Source organism: Tursiops truncatus, chromosome 8 (assembly GCF_011762595.2).
Source record: "Tursiops truncatus isolate mTurTru1 chromosome 8, mTurTru1.mat.Y, whole genome shotgun sequence".
Classification (NCBI taxonomy): Eukaryota; Metazoa; Chordata; class Mammalia; order Artiodactyla; family Delphinidae; genus Tursiops; species Tursiops truncatus.
The window spans coordinates 98,336,111-98,349,770 of record NC_047041.1 but is presented as its reverse complement, the minus strand read 5'-3'; the positions used below and the strand labels follow the sequence as shown (position 1 = coordinate 98,349,770).

Below are 13,660 nucleotides of genomic sequence, written 5' to 3'. Positions count from 1 at the left end.
ATTCCTACCCTGCCTGCCCTACTTAGGAAGTCACCCATCAGTGGGCCCCTCTCCTTAATCTTTTTCCTTTTCTCCTTATCTCTTCTTGGCTTTGGGAAAAATAAGAAGTTACTCCCTCAACCAAGAACTCAGGTGCTCTCTTCTATGAGGAGGCAACGGGCCTGGCATTTCTGGTCCCCAACTCTTTATATGATGCTCCCAGCTGGCCCAACCGAGGCCCATTCATCTTGCCGGCTCTGTTACAGTGTGCTGCCACTGTCACCGTGTTTGGTGCTGTCCAAATGGATGTGGTCGGTTCTGTCCCCCTGCCCTGGCATTCTGACCCCAGTGATGTAAAGGGGAACACTGACAAAGAGACGCAACCTCATAAAGCAGTTTCCAGGAGGTTATGATTTATTCTACGTTATTGGCGTGACAGGGAACAGGGCCAAGATTCCACCTCCACGATCCCAGAGGAAGAACAATCAGGAGAATTATCTACATCGAAGGACAAACAGGGACAGAAACTAGGGCGGGATCTTCCTGGGAAGTGGCCGGAAAGACTCGGACTCAGGCCACGGGAGCCAGGCCGATCTGGTTGTTGGCCCTGTCAAAGACAGTGTAGTACTGGCGGATGAAGATGTCACCCAAGATCCAGAGCTCTCCGGAGAAGGTGGGGATGTTCATGCCCTGGAATCCGCTCATGCAGCTTCCCTGGTTCTGGAGGAAAGAATGAAACTGGAGCTGGGACACAGACCCAGCAGTGACAGGCGCTGGGGTGTGAGCATCCAGGGCCGTGGTCCCCTGCCAGGTACGTGCAAGGAGGAGCCTCCTGGCTCTCCCTGGCCTGGCGTCTGCCTGTAGAAGCGGCTTACTGCACTCTTGGTTCCCAGGGATTACCAGACATTATCCAGGGTTTCCGGCAGATGCATACACCCTGACGTCAGCATCGCAGCTAAGGGCTTTAGGGAGAACTCAGCTGCGGGGAAGGATTTTGGAAGCCCTGGTGACGCAGCCTTTTCTCATTATTCTGATCCTGACCAGTGGCAAAGCGGATCAGCTGTTAGTCCTTTTCATTCACTGAGTCACTGGGCCAGCAACCGTGGCTTGTATTAGAATCACCTGTGGAGCTTTGACCCCACCTCCCCCCCTGGGCCCCACCTCCCACCATGGCTCAGGCCCCACCCCCTCCTAATTAATCAGCATCCCCGGGGGAGGGGCCTGGGCCTCCCTATTTCTTGCTGAATGACATCGACCCACTGGGCAAAACTCGTTTTCCATCCGGCACTGTAATCGAAGGCAGAATTTTCCTGTGGCTCCTCTGCCTAAAGATTTTTATGTGGTAGAGGCAGTAGGAGCATCATAAGCCCTTACCCTGTGGAAGCTGTGATTTCTATCTGCCCAACCCTTCATAGCTTTGATGTGGCCGATCTCGCGTGATTACCCGAACCACACCCTGAGCGTGGGGAAAGCTCTAGCTTTTAGATGAGGAAACTGAGGCTAAGGAAGGTTGTAACTTGCTCAGTATCTACGGGCTAGTAATTGAGACCCAGAGCTTGGACTCTGGTGTCCCACTAAAAATCCTCTTTTCACGCCATCAGCCCTTGCCTTGCTTTTTCCCCCTGGGGGTGTTGCATCCCAATTCTCATTCATGCATTTATTTTTGAAGTGTTCTTTTTCTCCGGAGGCTGTCCAGAGCAGATGTGAGCTCCAGCGTGTGGAAGTGCACTTGCCCTTGTGCCAAGGGGGAGTATGTGGCCACGTGCTGCGCAGGCACATCTAGGTGGAAGGCTCAGAGCCCCCTTACCTGCAGGACGTAGGCCTTTGCGGGAACAGGGTACTGGACACCGTTGATTGTGAAGACGATGTCGGGAAGGCTGTCGATGGCGGAGCAGCTGATCACCATCTGGAAAGAGTGAGGATTAGAAAGGCTTTCATCCCTCCTGTGTGGCAGGTCCACCGTCTGGGTCTAGAACAGGGCGGTCGGTGCTGGACTTACGCTGCCGTAGGGACCCTCGTTGGCTCCAATGTAGCTCTGGATGTTGGCAATGGCATTGGTCGGGCCGGACAGCAGAGAGGTACCGGTGTCAACAATGGCCTGGCAGCCAGACATGCAAGCGATGGGCTCTCCAGACATGGTGATGCTGAGGTTGAGATGCAAGTCAGGGTCCCCGGAGCCCCCAGGGGGTACGTCTCCCAAGGAGGCACCAGGTGACCCTGGAGGGTCCCTCTTCCCCATCCATTGGCCGATGCATAAAATTTCAGCTTCTCTCATTCACACACTCATTCATTCTATGCATTCGCGTGTTCCACAAATATTTACTGAGTGCCTACTCTGTGTTAGGCACGGGAGATGCAAAGCCAGACAAGATGGGTGCACGGTATCTGACCACAGGGAGATTCCACTCTGGCTGGAAAGATAAGTTGAGCGGGCTGGGCAGAGCGTACGGCAAGGGAACGGGAACACAAGCCAGGGTGAGGGCGGCAGTGTGCAGCAACCCGGGAAGGCTTCTCAGGGAAGCAGACGCCCAGAGGCTGCTAGGGAGTGAGGAGTTGGAGGAGGGCGTCACAGGTAGAGGGGACACAGGGTGGGGAGTGATGGAGACACTGGAGTGATGGCCAGGTAAATCCAGCCCTGACTGCCCTGTTCTAGACCCAAGGGGAGCAGGGGTGGGAGTTTGAGGCACTGATGGGATGTTAGCATGGCTGGGGCAGACGTAGGGTGACCAGCCTGTCCCAGTTTGCCTAGGACTGTCTTGGTTTTAGTACCGAAAGACCGGCATCCCGAGAGACTGCTCACTCCTGGGCAAACCTGGGCGATGGGTCACCCTAGGAGGCCAGCTGGGGGCAGAGCAGCCAGAGGGTGAGGCTGCCTGGGGGCAGACAGGATTTGAAGGGGAAAGTGGGAGGAAATGGTTTGAAACAACTTCTCTGCTGTTTTGCCCTGATCCTAGACCAAAAGTGACAGGTACCCTAAAGGCCGAGATGTATGGACAGGGGGGGGTCCTCCCCTCTCCCCAGGGATGCTGGTAGATTGTCCTGCCTCCCTGCTCAGAAGGGGAGTGGCTGTCTCATCCTTGCAGAGTGTCTGGGGGTTCCTGACAGCACTCTTCCTCCCGTGACGTGCCCTTGTCAGGGTCTCTCTGGCTCGGCCAACTTCCGCCTTCTCTTCCTGGAGCACGTTTCCCTGTGCCGCCTGTTCCAGGGGGATGCTGGAATTCTTAGTTAACTATGAGTCTGTAAAGAAATGGGGTCTGGGGCCCATGCCAGGATATCGCCCATCCATGGTGACCTCACCTGTCCACGGTGATCTGCCAATAACCCTGATAAGAAACAGGCACCCAGTTCAGGGTTCCCGTGTAGTAAGAAGAATCGATGCCACCGAACTGCACCACGCTGCCGCTCTCATCATCTCTATGGAAAGTGGAGGGGAAAAGGCAGGAATTCAGTTGTTCACTCATTCATTCACTCATTCGACTGAACATATAAACTGTGGGCATTCTAAGAGCTACTCTTGATCGGACTCTTGCCAGGAGCCATGCAGAGTGTACGACCCACAGGGCTTCCTGTAATCCTCACACCAAGATCCATGCCATAGTCACTATTGTTATTATTATTTCTATTTTACAGTGAGGAAACTGAGGCTCAGAGAGGTGAGGCAATGTGCCCTAGGTCACACAGCCAGGGAGCCGCAAAACCAAGATTAGAGCCCAGGTCTTTCTGGTTCCGAAGGGTTGTGTGGTTTCCACCAAATACTCTCTCTCATTGCTGTGGGGACCTCAAGAGAAATGAATGAATGACAGTGTCTGCTCTTAAGGCCTTGATAGAGTCGTTCATGGTTTGCCAACGTCTGGAGGTGTTTTTGATTGCCATGATTGGGCGGGGGTCGGGGGAGCCCCTGGTGTCTAGTAGGTAGAGGCCGGGGAGACTGCCAGACATCCCAGGACAGCCCCCAACAGCAAGGAGTCATCTGGTCCAAAGATGTCAATAGTGCTGAGACTGAGAAACTCTGTTCTAGTCGGCTCCGTGTGACATATCTAAGTGCCCATAAAAGTAGGTTATGTTTAAGAGCTGAAACTTGAATATCAAGTGGCCAAGAGGAAAAAAGGATAAAAGGGCCCTCCCGCCGTAAACTGCAGGAGTCCTGGTTACTGGAATATTCATTGTCTAAATCTCTGCGGTTTTCGGTTAGATAGGGAAACAAACGTAGGTGACAATAAGAAATTAATCACTGAAGAACTGGACACGGACAGAACGTGACCCCAGCTCACCTAACCCCACCCTGCCTCCCCTATAAACATCTGACAGCACCTGTGACACAAGGAGATGATAGCAGAACAGTCAGTAACTAAAGGGAAGCACATCGATGGTGACAAATCGCTTCAAAAGAGAAGGACGTGAATGTCAGAGGAGAGTTGAGTGCCTTGGGAAAGTCGAGGACACACCCTCGGACATTCTGGCATAAACTTCTACTCAGACAAAATCAAGACTTTGTTATGCCTTATTCTTAGAATTAACTCATCGTCACACCTGGAACCTAGATTTTGTTAACTAATGAAAGAAACTTGCTTTCATCATTTAAAAGTTTCACTGTTCAAGATGTAAGTCCCAATCAAATCTTCTTTTCATTTTTTGCTATGGACTTTTGGCCCCACTTTTAAGTGGATTCACTTTAAACGGTGGTCTTCAGGAGAGAAAATGGCTAATGATATCTCACTTGTGTGAGGCAAGGTGACAAAGACTCTCGCTAGTAAAATAAGACGAATGAAGATGGTTCATCAGAGAGGAATTTGGCACCATTCTCTCCAAAGATATACCTTAGAGAGCCTTAGACATTGACCTTTCCGATCCCCGGCTTGCCAAGACTCTCTCCAGCCCACCCAGCCTTCGACAGCCCCCTGCTGGACCAGGTGACCGCAACTTCCTTGCCTAACTTACTTGCTCAGGTAGACGGAGAAGAGGTCTTGGGAAACCAGACCCTGGTTCCACATGTTGTCAAAAACAGGGGTGGCCCCGGAGGAGGAGATGCTGGGGTAGGCCAGGCCCAGGATGCCGTCGAAGGGAGCGTAGTACAGGAAGGAGCCGGGCTCTGTCTTACTCAGGCCAAAGATCTGGTTGGTGTCAGAGATGCCTGCAACCTGGGTGGGGAAACCAAGGTGTTCATAACCAGCTTGTGCTGACTGAGCACTGCGGGCTGCCAGCCCCGGGCCCAGAGCATCCCTGGTTCATTTCGTGTAGGACTTGGCTTCCGGGGCATCAGGCTGGAAGGAGAGGAGAGGGATTATCCCTGGGAATGCTTGTTGTTCCACTGGAGGTGACAGTTGAGGCTGATCTCCAGATGGGCACCGTCTGCAACTTGGTGTGAGAATTTGCTGTGGAACAGATGGTCACCGTGTGTTTGTGTTTCTGAGGATCGGGTGCAAAGCAGACCCCAGGCAAATCAGAGCCCTTGACCCCTGCTGTGCCCTGGAAAATGGGGGTGCTTGTGGAGATTTTGTGACTCGAGGGGGCTGTGGGTTGGGGGGAGGAGGAAGAAGAGGAGGTGCTAAAAGAGAACTGAGGCACTTTCTCCCTTCTCGCTGCCCCCTCCATAGCATTCAGCTTGGGTGACCCTGAGGATGGCTTCTGGCTCCAGGCACCCACCCCCTTACCCCTGCTGCTCCTCCACTAGAAACATCTGTGGTGTCTCTGCCACTTTCCGCGTGCCCCAATCAGGTTACTTTTGGGATCACCGAGACCCGTGTTGCTTGAATGAGCTGATTCGGGGGGCCGTGTGCTATCCCTGGAAGCTGGCCCCAGGGCCGGGCAGCATGAGGTGCTGGCCAGCGGGGGCTCACCTGGACTGTGTCGTATCCAAGAATGCCTGTCATGCTGCCGGTACCATAGGCAATGGAGACCGTCTCACTGGTGCTCTTGAAGGTGGAGGACTTTTTAGGGTTGAAGCGGTTGTGGTTGGCTGTGAGGGCAAGAAGAGACATTGTCAAACTTCAAAAGCTGAGCCAGAGTCACGGGCTGGGGGCGTCTTCCTTGGTGGGTGCCTTGGTCCTGGGCGGGGCTTTGGAGGAGAAAGTGAACTCATCTGGCTAACCACGTCACTGACTGAAGGCCCTCCCGAGGACCCCCCGGGTGAACGCCGAGTGGAGCAGGCCCACGGCTGCCCATGGTGACGGGCAGCTTCACACTCTCTCTGCCGTTGGACTGAAATTTCTGCGGGCTGGAACCACATGTGATTCGCCCCTTCACCTCCCAGGGCACCTAAGCCTAGTGCTTGGCACATGGTAAGCGCTCAGTGCATGCCTGTTGAGTGGGTCCCTGAGTCACTCCGGCAGGCTTGAAATCGGACCTATTTGAGGCCCCTGAGTGTTCAGGGCTCCTAGGTGACTTGGTGCTGGGGGCCCAGAGAGGGCAGGGGGGCACTCACTGCAGGCAACACTGGAGCAGTAGACGGAGGGCACCCACAGGTTGGAGGAGCCAGTGTCAAAGATGACGGTGAAGTCCTGGGCGGGGGTTCCAATGCTGATGGTGCCGAAGTACTCCATCTGCCAGGGTGGGGGCAGCATAGCTCAGTGACGGGGGACTCCGCAGCCTGGCCTCCCCGGGGACTGTCTCTGGGTCATCTCGGCCCCCTCCCGCCTTCCCCTTCACTGGCCTCCTTGCCTTTGTCTCTCTCTCCAGTGTATCCATCCTTTAAGGCCCAGCCTGGTCCCCCCTGCTCCTTGAAGTCTTCCCCTATTGCTCTCCTGTCACCCACTGACTATTCTCTCCCAAGCCTCGTTAACGCCCAATAATAGTGTGCTATCCCCTCTTGCCTCAAGTGTCTCAGTCTTGCCATCCTAGAGAACGTGCACTCGGACGGGAGTGGAAACTGACAGCACCCAGCCAGTAAATGCTTAAGCGCTTTTTCGTTAAGTTGTTGACGGGGAGATAAACAAGTCACCCACCTAAAGGCGGAGACCCCTTGAGATATCTTATTCCTAAATCTAGGTGCGTGCGATGGGTTTCAAGAAAGGGTGTCCTCAGGCTTTTTACTCTTAGCGGCTGCAGTCTCTCCCTTGCCAGCTCTGTCCCAGCCACGCTGATGTGGCTCTTTGATGACCAGCTCATTCCCATCCCAGGGCCTTTGCACTTGCTATCCCTTGTGCTAGGAAAATGTTTACTCTAGATCTTCTCATCAGTCCTTCCGTGCTCTAGTCAAATGTCACCTGCACCAAGAGGCCCTCCCTGACTATTATGTCTAAATTCGCCCCTGTCCCCTTCTTCTTCTTCCCCTTACTCTAATTAATTAACTTTTCTTTGTGACATTTGTCATTACCTGGAATTATCTTACATTCTTATTTGTTTGTCTCTTATTTGTCCTCTAGAATATAAGCTCCAGGATCTTTGCTCAGTCACCATTGTTTCCCCAGCTCCTGGCAGAGAGCCTCTGACACAGGGGAGGCGCTTCGTAAATACTTGTCAAGTGAACAAAGGGGCTTAACTTTATCAAGCTTTGAACAAGCTCTTACCAAGGGCCAGGCCCTGTGCTAAGCACTCCACAAACAAATAAGCAAAAAAACCCACACCTACATTATTGCATGAATTACTTGAAACAAGCCTCTGACGGTAGATGGTAATGGTTCTGTCTTACGGGCGAGGAAGCTGAGTCTCACTCAGAGAACTTAAATGACTTGCCCAAGGTCCCATGGCTCAGAAGCTTTAGACCCTAGATTTGCTCCAGGTCTGGCAAATCTCACAGGCTAAGCTCTTAACGAGAGGCAGCGTTGCTTCCTAACCTTGGCCTCCACACAGGGGACACACTCTCTACTGAAGGGATTTGCGTCCCAAACAGAGAGTCAAAGGGATCGTCCCGAAATTCCCTAGTTAAGATGATGCGGTGGCAGTTAGGCTGCAGACCCTTATCCCAGACTCTGGTCTGGCTCCACCCACTGACCCCCGCAGACCTCGCTTTGAAAATGGACACTGGCTTCCTTTCCTCAAATACACTCTGCTCCCCAGTGTCACAGGGTCTAGTGCAAGTTGCCCCACTCTCTGGGACCCTCTCCGGTCCTCTTGGAACCCCCGCTGTCTCTTCATCGCTCCAGAGAGGTGTCCCTGCACACCTGCAGCACACTCAGTGTGTCACGTTCACTGCATGGCCTCAGCCTGGTTATACTTGTTACGTTTTGTGAGGCTCTCCTACTAGATTGTGGGCTCCCTGAGGTTCATTCACTGCTGCTTCTCTGGGCCCAGCACAGTGCCGGACACATAGAAGGTGCTCCATCCATGTAAGCACTGGATGAACGAACGAATGAATGAACGAGAGCAGCAACTCTGACTGTGAGTTTTCCTGCCCTCCCTGGGCCTCTGAGATCCAGGGAGCAGATCCCTGGCTTACTGCTGCCTGGGGGTTTGGAGCGCTGGCCCATCTTCCCAGACTCCTGGGACCCCCTTCTCTCCACTGGGCCAAGTCCTTGGAGCTGACCCACTGCCTGCCCACACACTCACATCCAGGAAGTTCTGAAGGGGCTGGTCGGACATCAAGGTGGTGGCCTCCGAGGGAAAGTACTTGCTGCCTATGTTGTACTGGTGATTCTGCAGAAAGTCCTTCAGCTTGCCATTCTCGATCAGTTTCTGCCTCAAGGACTTCTTTCTGGTGAGCGGGACCCTGTGGCGGAGCATTTGCAAACAGATGGTTTGGAGGAAGAAGAGTAATTAGCCAAGGGGCCTGCTCATGGGGTGCCGTGGAAGGCCTGGAAGGAAAACAAAGCTGGCTCAAGAGTGGAAGAAGGAAGTCGAGAGGGGAGTTGCTCCCATTTGGGGCACAGGAATGCAGAGAGGGTACGTGGTTGCCCAAAGTCACCCGGCCCAGTGCTGGAGCTGCGGACCCAGCCCGGGCTGGACTGGAGGGTCTGGGCTGTTGACCACGTCTGCCGTGCTGTGTCCCCAGATGAGCAGAGAGGGGAGGCTTGGGACGGTTGAAGAGAGAGGAGGAAGGGAAGAGGGAAGAGGAGAAATATGGGAGGAAAGAAAGGCAGTGGGAAGGGCAGCAAAGGGAAATAGCCCCTGGGAAGCTGCTGTTCGTGCAGAGCGTCCCCCAGACTCACTTGTAGGAGGTGCACTCGGAGAGTGCTATCAAGGTGAGGAGAAGCAACCACTTCATGGTTCTTCCTGGCTCCCAAGACTCCAGAGGTGGGAAGATGGGAAGCGATACAGCAGCAGGAAGGAGCCGCTCCTTATATACAGTCCAAGTCCTCAGGCATGACCTTATCAGCCGCTAAACGTCACTCTTTACCCTCACCCAAACAGAAAGTTTCCTGGTAAGATTGTCCCTGCCCTGAGCCATGTTCTGGGAAGTTTCCAGTTGAGTAGCTTTCCAAGTCCTCAGGCATGACCTTATCAGCCGCTAAACGTCACTCTTTACCCTCACCGCAAACAGAAAGTTTCCTGATAAGATTGTCCCTGCCCTGAGCCATGTTCTGGGAAGTTTCCAGTTGAGTAGCTTTCCACTGTAACCGCATCCTGGGTTGGGATGGCCCTGCAGAAAGCAGGCTTATTTCTTAAATAATAGAATGCATCCAAACTTGACAAGTCGAATATTTTGACGAAATTGGTCCAAAGTGCACTTAACATTGAACACATGTCAAAGGAGCTCCAGGCACCCCGATGTGTCCTGATGGGACAGACAGCTGGGATTCTCGGAGAGCAGCTGTCCTTTCAGTGATAGGCCGTGTCCCTGAAGCTGCTTCCTCAAGCACGTTCATAGGTCCGTAGTTTGGGACTCAGGACACATTTCCCCATGGAAATGTCGTTATATGGGGTTGCTGGATGTCTAATTAGCCTATGGGCCTTATTTTGCTCTTGCTTCTCATGGCTATTGGGCTGAGTCTTGGGGAAAGTGGTGTGTACAGTACAGAGGAAGGGGATGGAGTGGAGAGGGAGTGGAAGAATGCTTCTTTTCCTGGAGGAAGCAAACTTGAAACAGGCCGAGTTCGTCTTTGGAATCTGTGCCCCTCACTTTCTGCGCCCCCTTTCTTCCTACTGCTCCTCTTCTATCCTCTCAGTTACTCAAAGCCTCCACCTTTGAGACCCCATCTGGGTCTGACTCCCAGGTGCCCCGTGCTTAAAACTTGGCTGAATCAGCTGCAGTGAGCAAAGCAATCTGGGAAAATTCATACTAGGGTGTGAATGACTTAGAAAAGTTCTCTCTCTCTCTCTCTCTCTCTCTCTCTTTTTTTTGGCTGTGCCACATGGCATGTGGGATCTTAGTTCCCTGACCAGGGATCGAACCCATGCCCCCTGCTTTCCAACCCAATGGATTCTTCCCTTTGTGGGGTTTATTCAGTGGACAAAGTGGAGTGAGAACTTCTATTCAGGAATTGTGGCAGAGGTGGGTATGCAGGAGGGAGGTCGCCAGTAGGTGGCGAGACCTGTCTACGGAGTTTGCTCTGAGATCATATTCCCTGGGCCACCCCTGGTTTCTCCAACATTGGGAGACACAGATTCTATAAAAGCTCCAAATTTCCCCCAGTGCTTCTGGATGAGTTCGGAGGGGTGGGGAGTGTGGATCAAGTTTGGGACCACTGGTGTTTAGTACGAAGCATATTTGCATTTCGAACCCACCCGTTAAGACACCTTTGTGCCCCAAATGCGGATCCTTGACCCGTGTTTTCCATTTTCACATCTTTTGATGCCTGCTTTCTCTCTGCTCTCTTTTCCTCCCCCTCGAGCATTTCTCCTTTGATCTACGCTATTTGGGCGGATCTCAGCCCTTCTGTGGAGGAGCTGATGGTCCTAAAGATGCCTGCCTAGGCCTTGGGAGCAGCAGATGGAAAGCCTGGCTCAAGGGTCCCTCCTGGAGGGTGAAGGGAGGGGCATGTGCTGGGGGCTCTCTGGGGCCTTCAAAGGTACATGGTGTCTCACGCTGGGCATCATCATGATTCTTTACGCTTTATATATATGTTATGCATATATGAAATTGTTCATGATACTTTAAAAAAAAATAAAGGAGGATCTGCATACTTTCCAACTTAGAAATGGAGGCAACTGAGGTTGGGTGGAGTAGGGTGAGGCAAGGAACCCTCAGGATTGAGATGTGGGGCATGAGCCATGAAGAATATTACGTGTGTTTTATTCATCTCTTATCTCCCTCAGTAAGTTATATGGTGCGTCAAGGGTTCAACATAGCATTTTAATTAATCCCCTGTAAACTCGGCTTCGTTAAGAGCGATTTGGGAACGTGCTCAGAGGAGACTCATGATTTTGTAATTGGCGGTTTCTGCCGTTAGCCAGCCGTTGCAGTAACTGACACAGAACAACATCGTTCACGTGTTTCTCTTCCCTGGCAGTGAGGGGAGACAGGGGAGCTTAGATTCACTGACCACTACTCTTAGCTCATTGTGGTAAGTGACGTTATTATCCCCATTTTACAGATGAGGAAACTGAGGGCCGGAGAAGTTGCACCACTTGCCTGAGGTGACATAGGTAAGAAGTGGTTGAACGGGGGCTTGAATGCGGGTCTCTGTCACTCCCTGTGCCTGCTCCCTTATGTACCCATGGACTTAGATGTACTGGAGACTGTGGAAAAATCTCAGGAAGAGCCTTGGCTCCAGGTTCTGGGTTTGAAGCCCAGCGCTGCCTCTGAATAGCTGCAAGACCCGGGACTGGTGATCCAATCTCTGAGAGACTCAGTTTTCTCATCAGTAAAAGGGAGATAAATAGTACCATCAATTCTATGGAATTGTGAGAGTTAAGCACAGAGCGCTCGCCAGCCATCCACATACAGCGGCTAAAATGAAGAGTGCGGACGAGAATGCTGGGCAAGTAGAGCTTTTCTCTACTGCAGGCGGGAAGGCGAGGTGGTACGGCCACTTTGGAGAACAGTGTAGCGGTTTCTTTTTTTAAATATTTTTATTTTTTATGGGGCTTCCCTGGTGGCGCAGCGGTTGAGAGTCCGCCTGCCGATGCGGGGCACACGGGTTCGTGCCCCGGTCCGGGAAGATCCCACGTGCCGCGGAGCGGCTGTGCCCGTGAGCCATGGCCGCCGAGCCTGCGCGTCCGGAGCCTGTGCTCCGCAACGGGAGAGGCCACAGCAGTGAGAGGCCTGTGTACCGCAAAAAAAAAAAAAATATATATATATATATATATATATATTAAATGTTTTATTTATTTTAAAAATTATTTAATTTATTTTCTTTTTAGCAGTTTCTTATAAAGTCAACATGTACCTACCATTTGGCCCAGAACTCCCCCTTCTTGGTATTTACTGAAAAGAAATGAAAAACATATGTCCCCACAAAGACCTGGACCCAAATGTTTATAACAGCTTTTTTCATAATTGCCCCAAACTGGAAACAACTTGATGTCCTTCAGCTGGTCCCTGGATAAGTGAGCAGTGTATGGCCAACGATGGAGGACCGTCAGCCACAGAAACAGATGAACTACGGGATGAATCTCATGGGTGTTATGCTGAGTGAAAGAGGCCAGACGCAAAGGCTACGTTTGTAGGATTCTATTTATATGCCATTCTGGAAAAGGCAAAATGATGGGAACAGAAAACAGGTCAGTGGTTTCTAGGGGCTGGGGTCAGAGTAGGAGACTGACTACAAGGGGGGATGGGGGAACTTTGTGGGGGGATAAAAGTAGTCTATCTCTAGATTGAACACCTGAAGAGGTAAATTTCACTCGGTGACAATAGCCCAGACACACCTGACTTTACAGCAGGTGAAGTGCTCAGCCACTGATGGCCACACAGTAGGAGCGAAGGCAAAATTGTGTCCTAGGCTCTGCCCAAGGCTGTGGAGGCCTTGGAGGGGACACACTGGATTCATTTCAAGTAAAATGATGTAATCCGACTAAAGAAAACGAAAAAGAAAAGAACAACCAGTCATCATCCCTGCTTCCATTTTGGTCCTTTGAACCATGAGTGACATCTGTCCACGCTCCGTGTCTTATGGCAGGGGTGACAAGGTTGGCAGGCTGAGGCAAAGCTCCAAGGAGCTGGGTGGGGACTGTGAATACTTCTCAGACCCCTGGTCGCTGGGCCATCCAGAAGGGCTCTTTCATTCTATCCAGGCAGTCAGGGTGGGGTGACCAGAGTCCATCTAGGAGGGACGCTCCCCTGGGCTTCCTGGAGCTGGTTTGCAGTGCTTGGAGCCCAAGATGAGGCAACGGTTTGTGGGGAACTGCTTGTCTGTGGGACCCACATGGGAATTTTGGATAGAGGAGAAATACATTTGGGAGGCAGACTCCTCAGGCAGTAACCTGCAGGACACATGCACACATTCATTCAACACGTGTTTATTTTGTACCTGCTCTGTCCTGGGTTTGCATGGTCTAGTTGCTGGGGGTGCATCCACGAGGAAGATGGAACTAGGCCATGCCTTCGAGGAGTCTGAGGTCAGGTCAGGAGAGGACCGAGGGGGAGGCCCCTTTCCTTTCCACCTGGGGAGGCCTTTGGACCACACTAATGGGAAGCCCTAATGGGACTGATGAAGATACTGAAGTTCGGGGAAAACTTCATAAGTGGGAGGCTGACACGCTTGATGTCACCAATTCCCAATACATGGTTGACTCTGTGATGGCCCCCAATTATCCTCATCTCCTGGTATTCATGCCTCTTGTAATCCCCTCCCCTTGAACGTACGCAAGACCGATGACTTGCTTCTCGTCAATAGGATATGGCAAAGCGGATGGGGTGTCACTT

At 52.2% G+C, this 13,660-nt stretch overlaps 1 protein-coding gene across 1 annotated transcript; it reads right to left on the bottom strand.

The window, feature by feature from the left end:
- Positions 1 to 498: 498 nt before the first annotated feature.
- On the bottom strand, positions 499 to 9,151 carry LOC101327883 (pepsin A-4-like). Its single transcript, XM_019933961.2, has 9 exons — positions 9,063 to 9,151; positions 8,464 to 8,623; positions 6,401 to 6,518; positions 5,817 to 5,935; positions 4,918 to 5,117; positions 3,277 to 3,393; positions 1,979 to 2,123; positions 1,787 to 1,885; positions 499 to 699 (listed from the first exon to the last, which is right to left on the bottom strand). Exons 1-9 carry the CDS (start codon positions 9,116 to 9,118, stop codon positions 550 to 552), a joined length of 1,164 nt encoding a protein of 387 aa, XP_019789520.1. The 5' UTR covers positions 9,119 to 9,151; the 3' UTR covers positions 499 to 549.
- Positions 9,152 to 13,660: the final 4,509 nt, after the last annotated feature.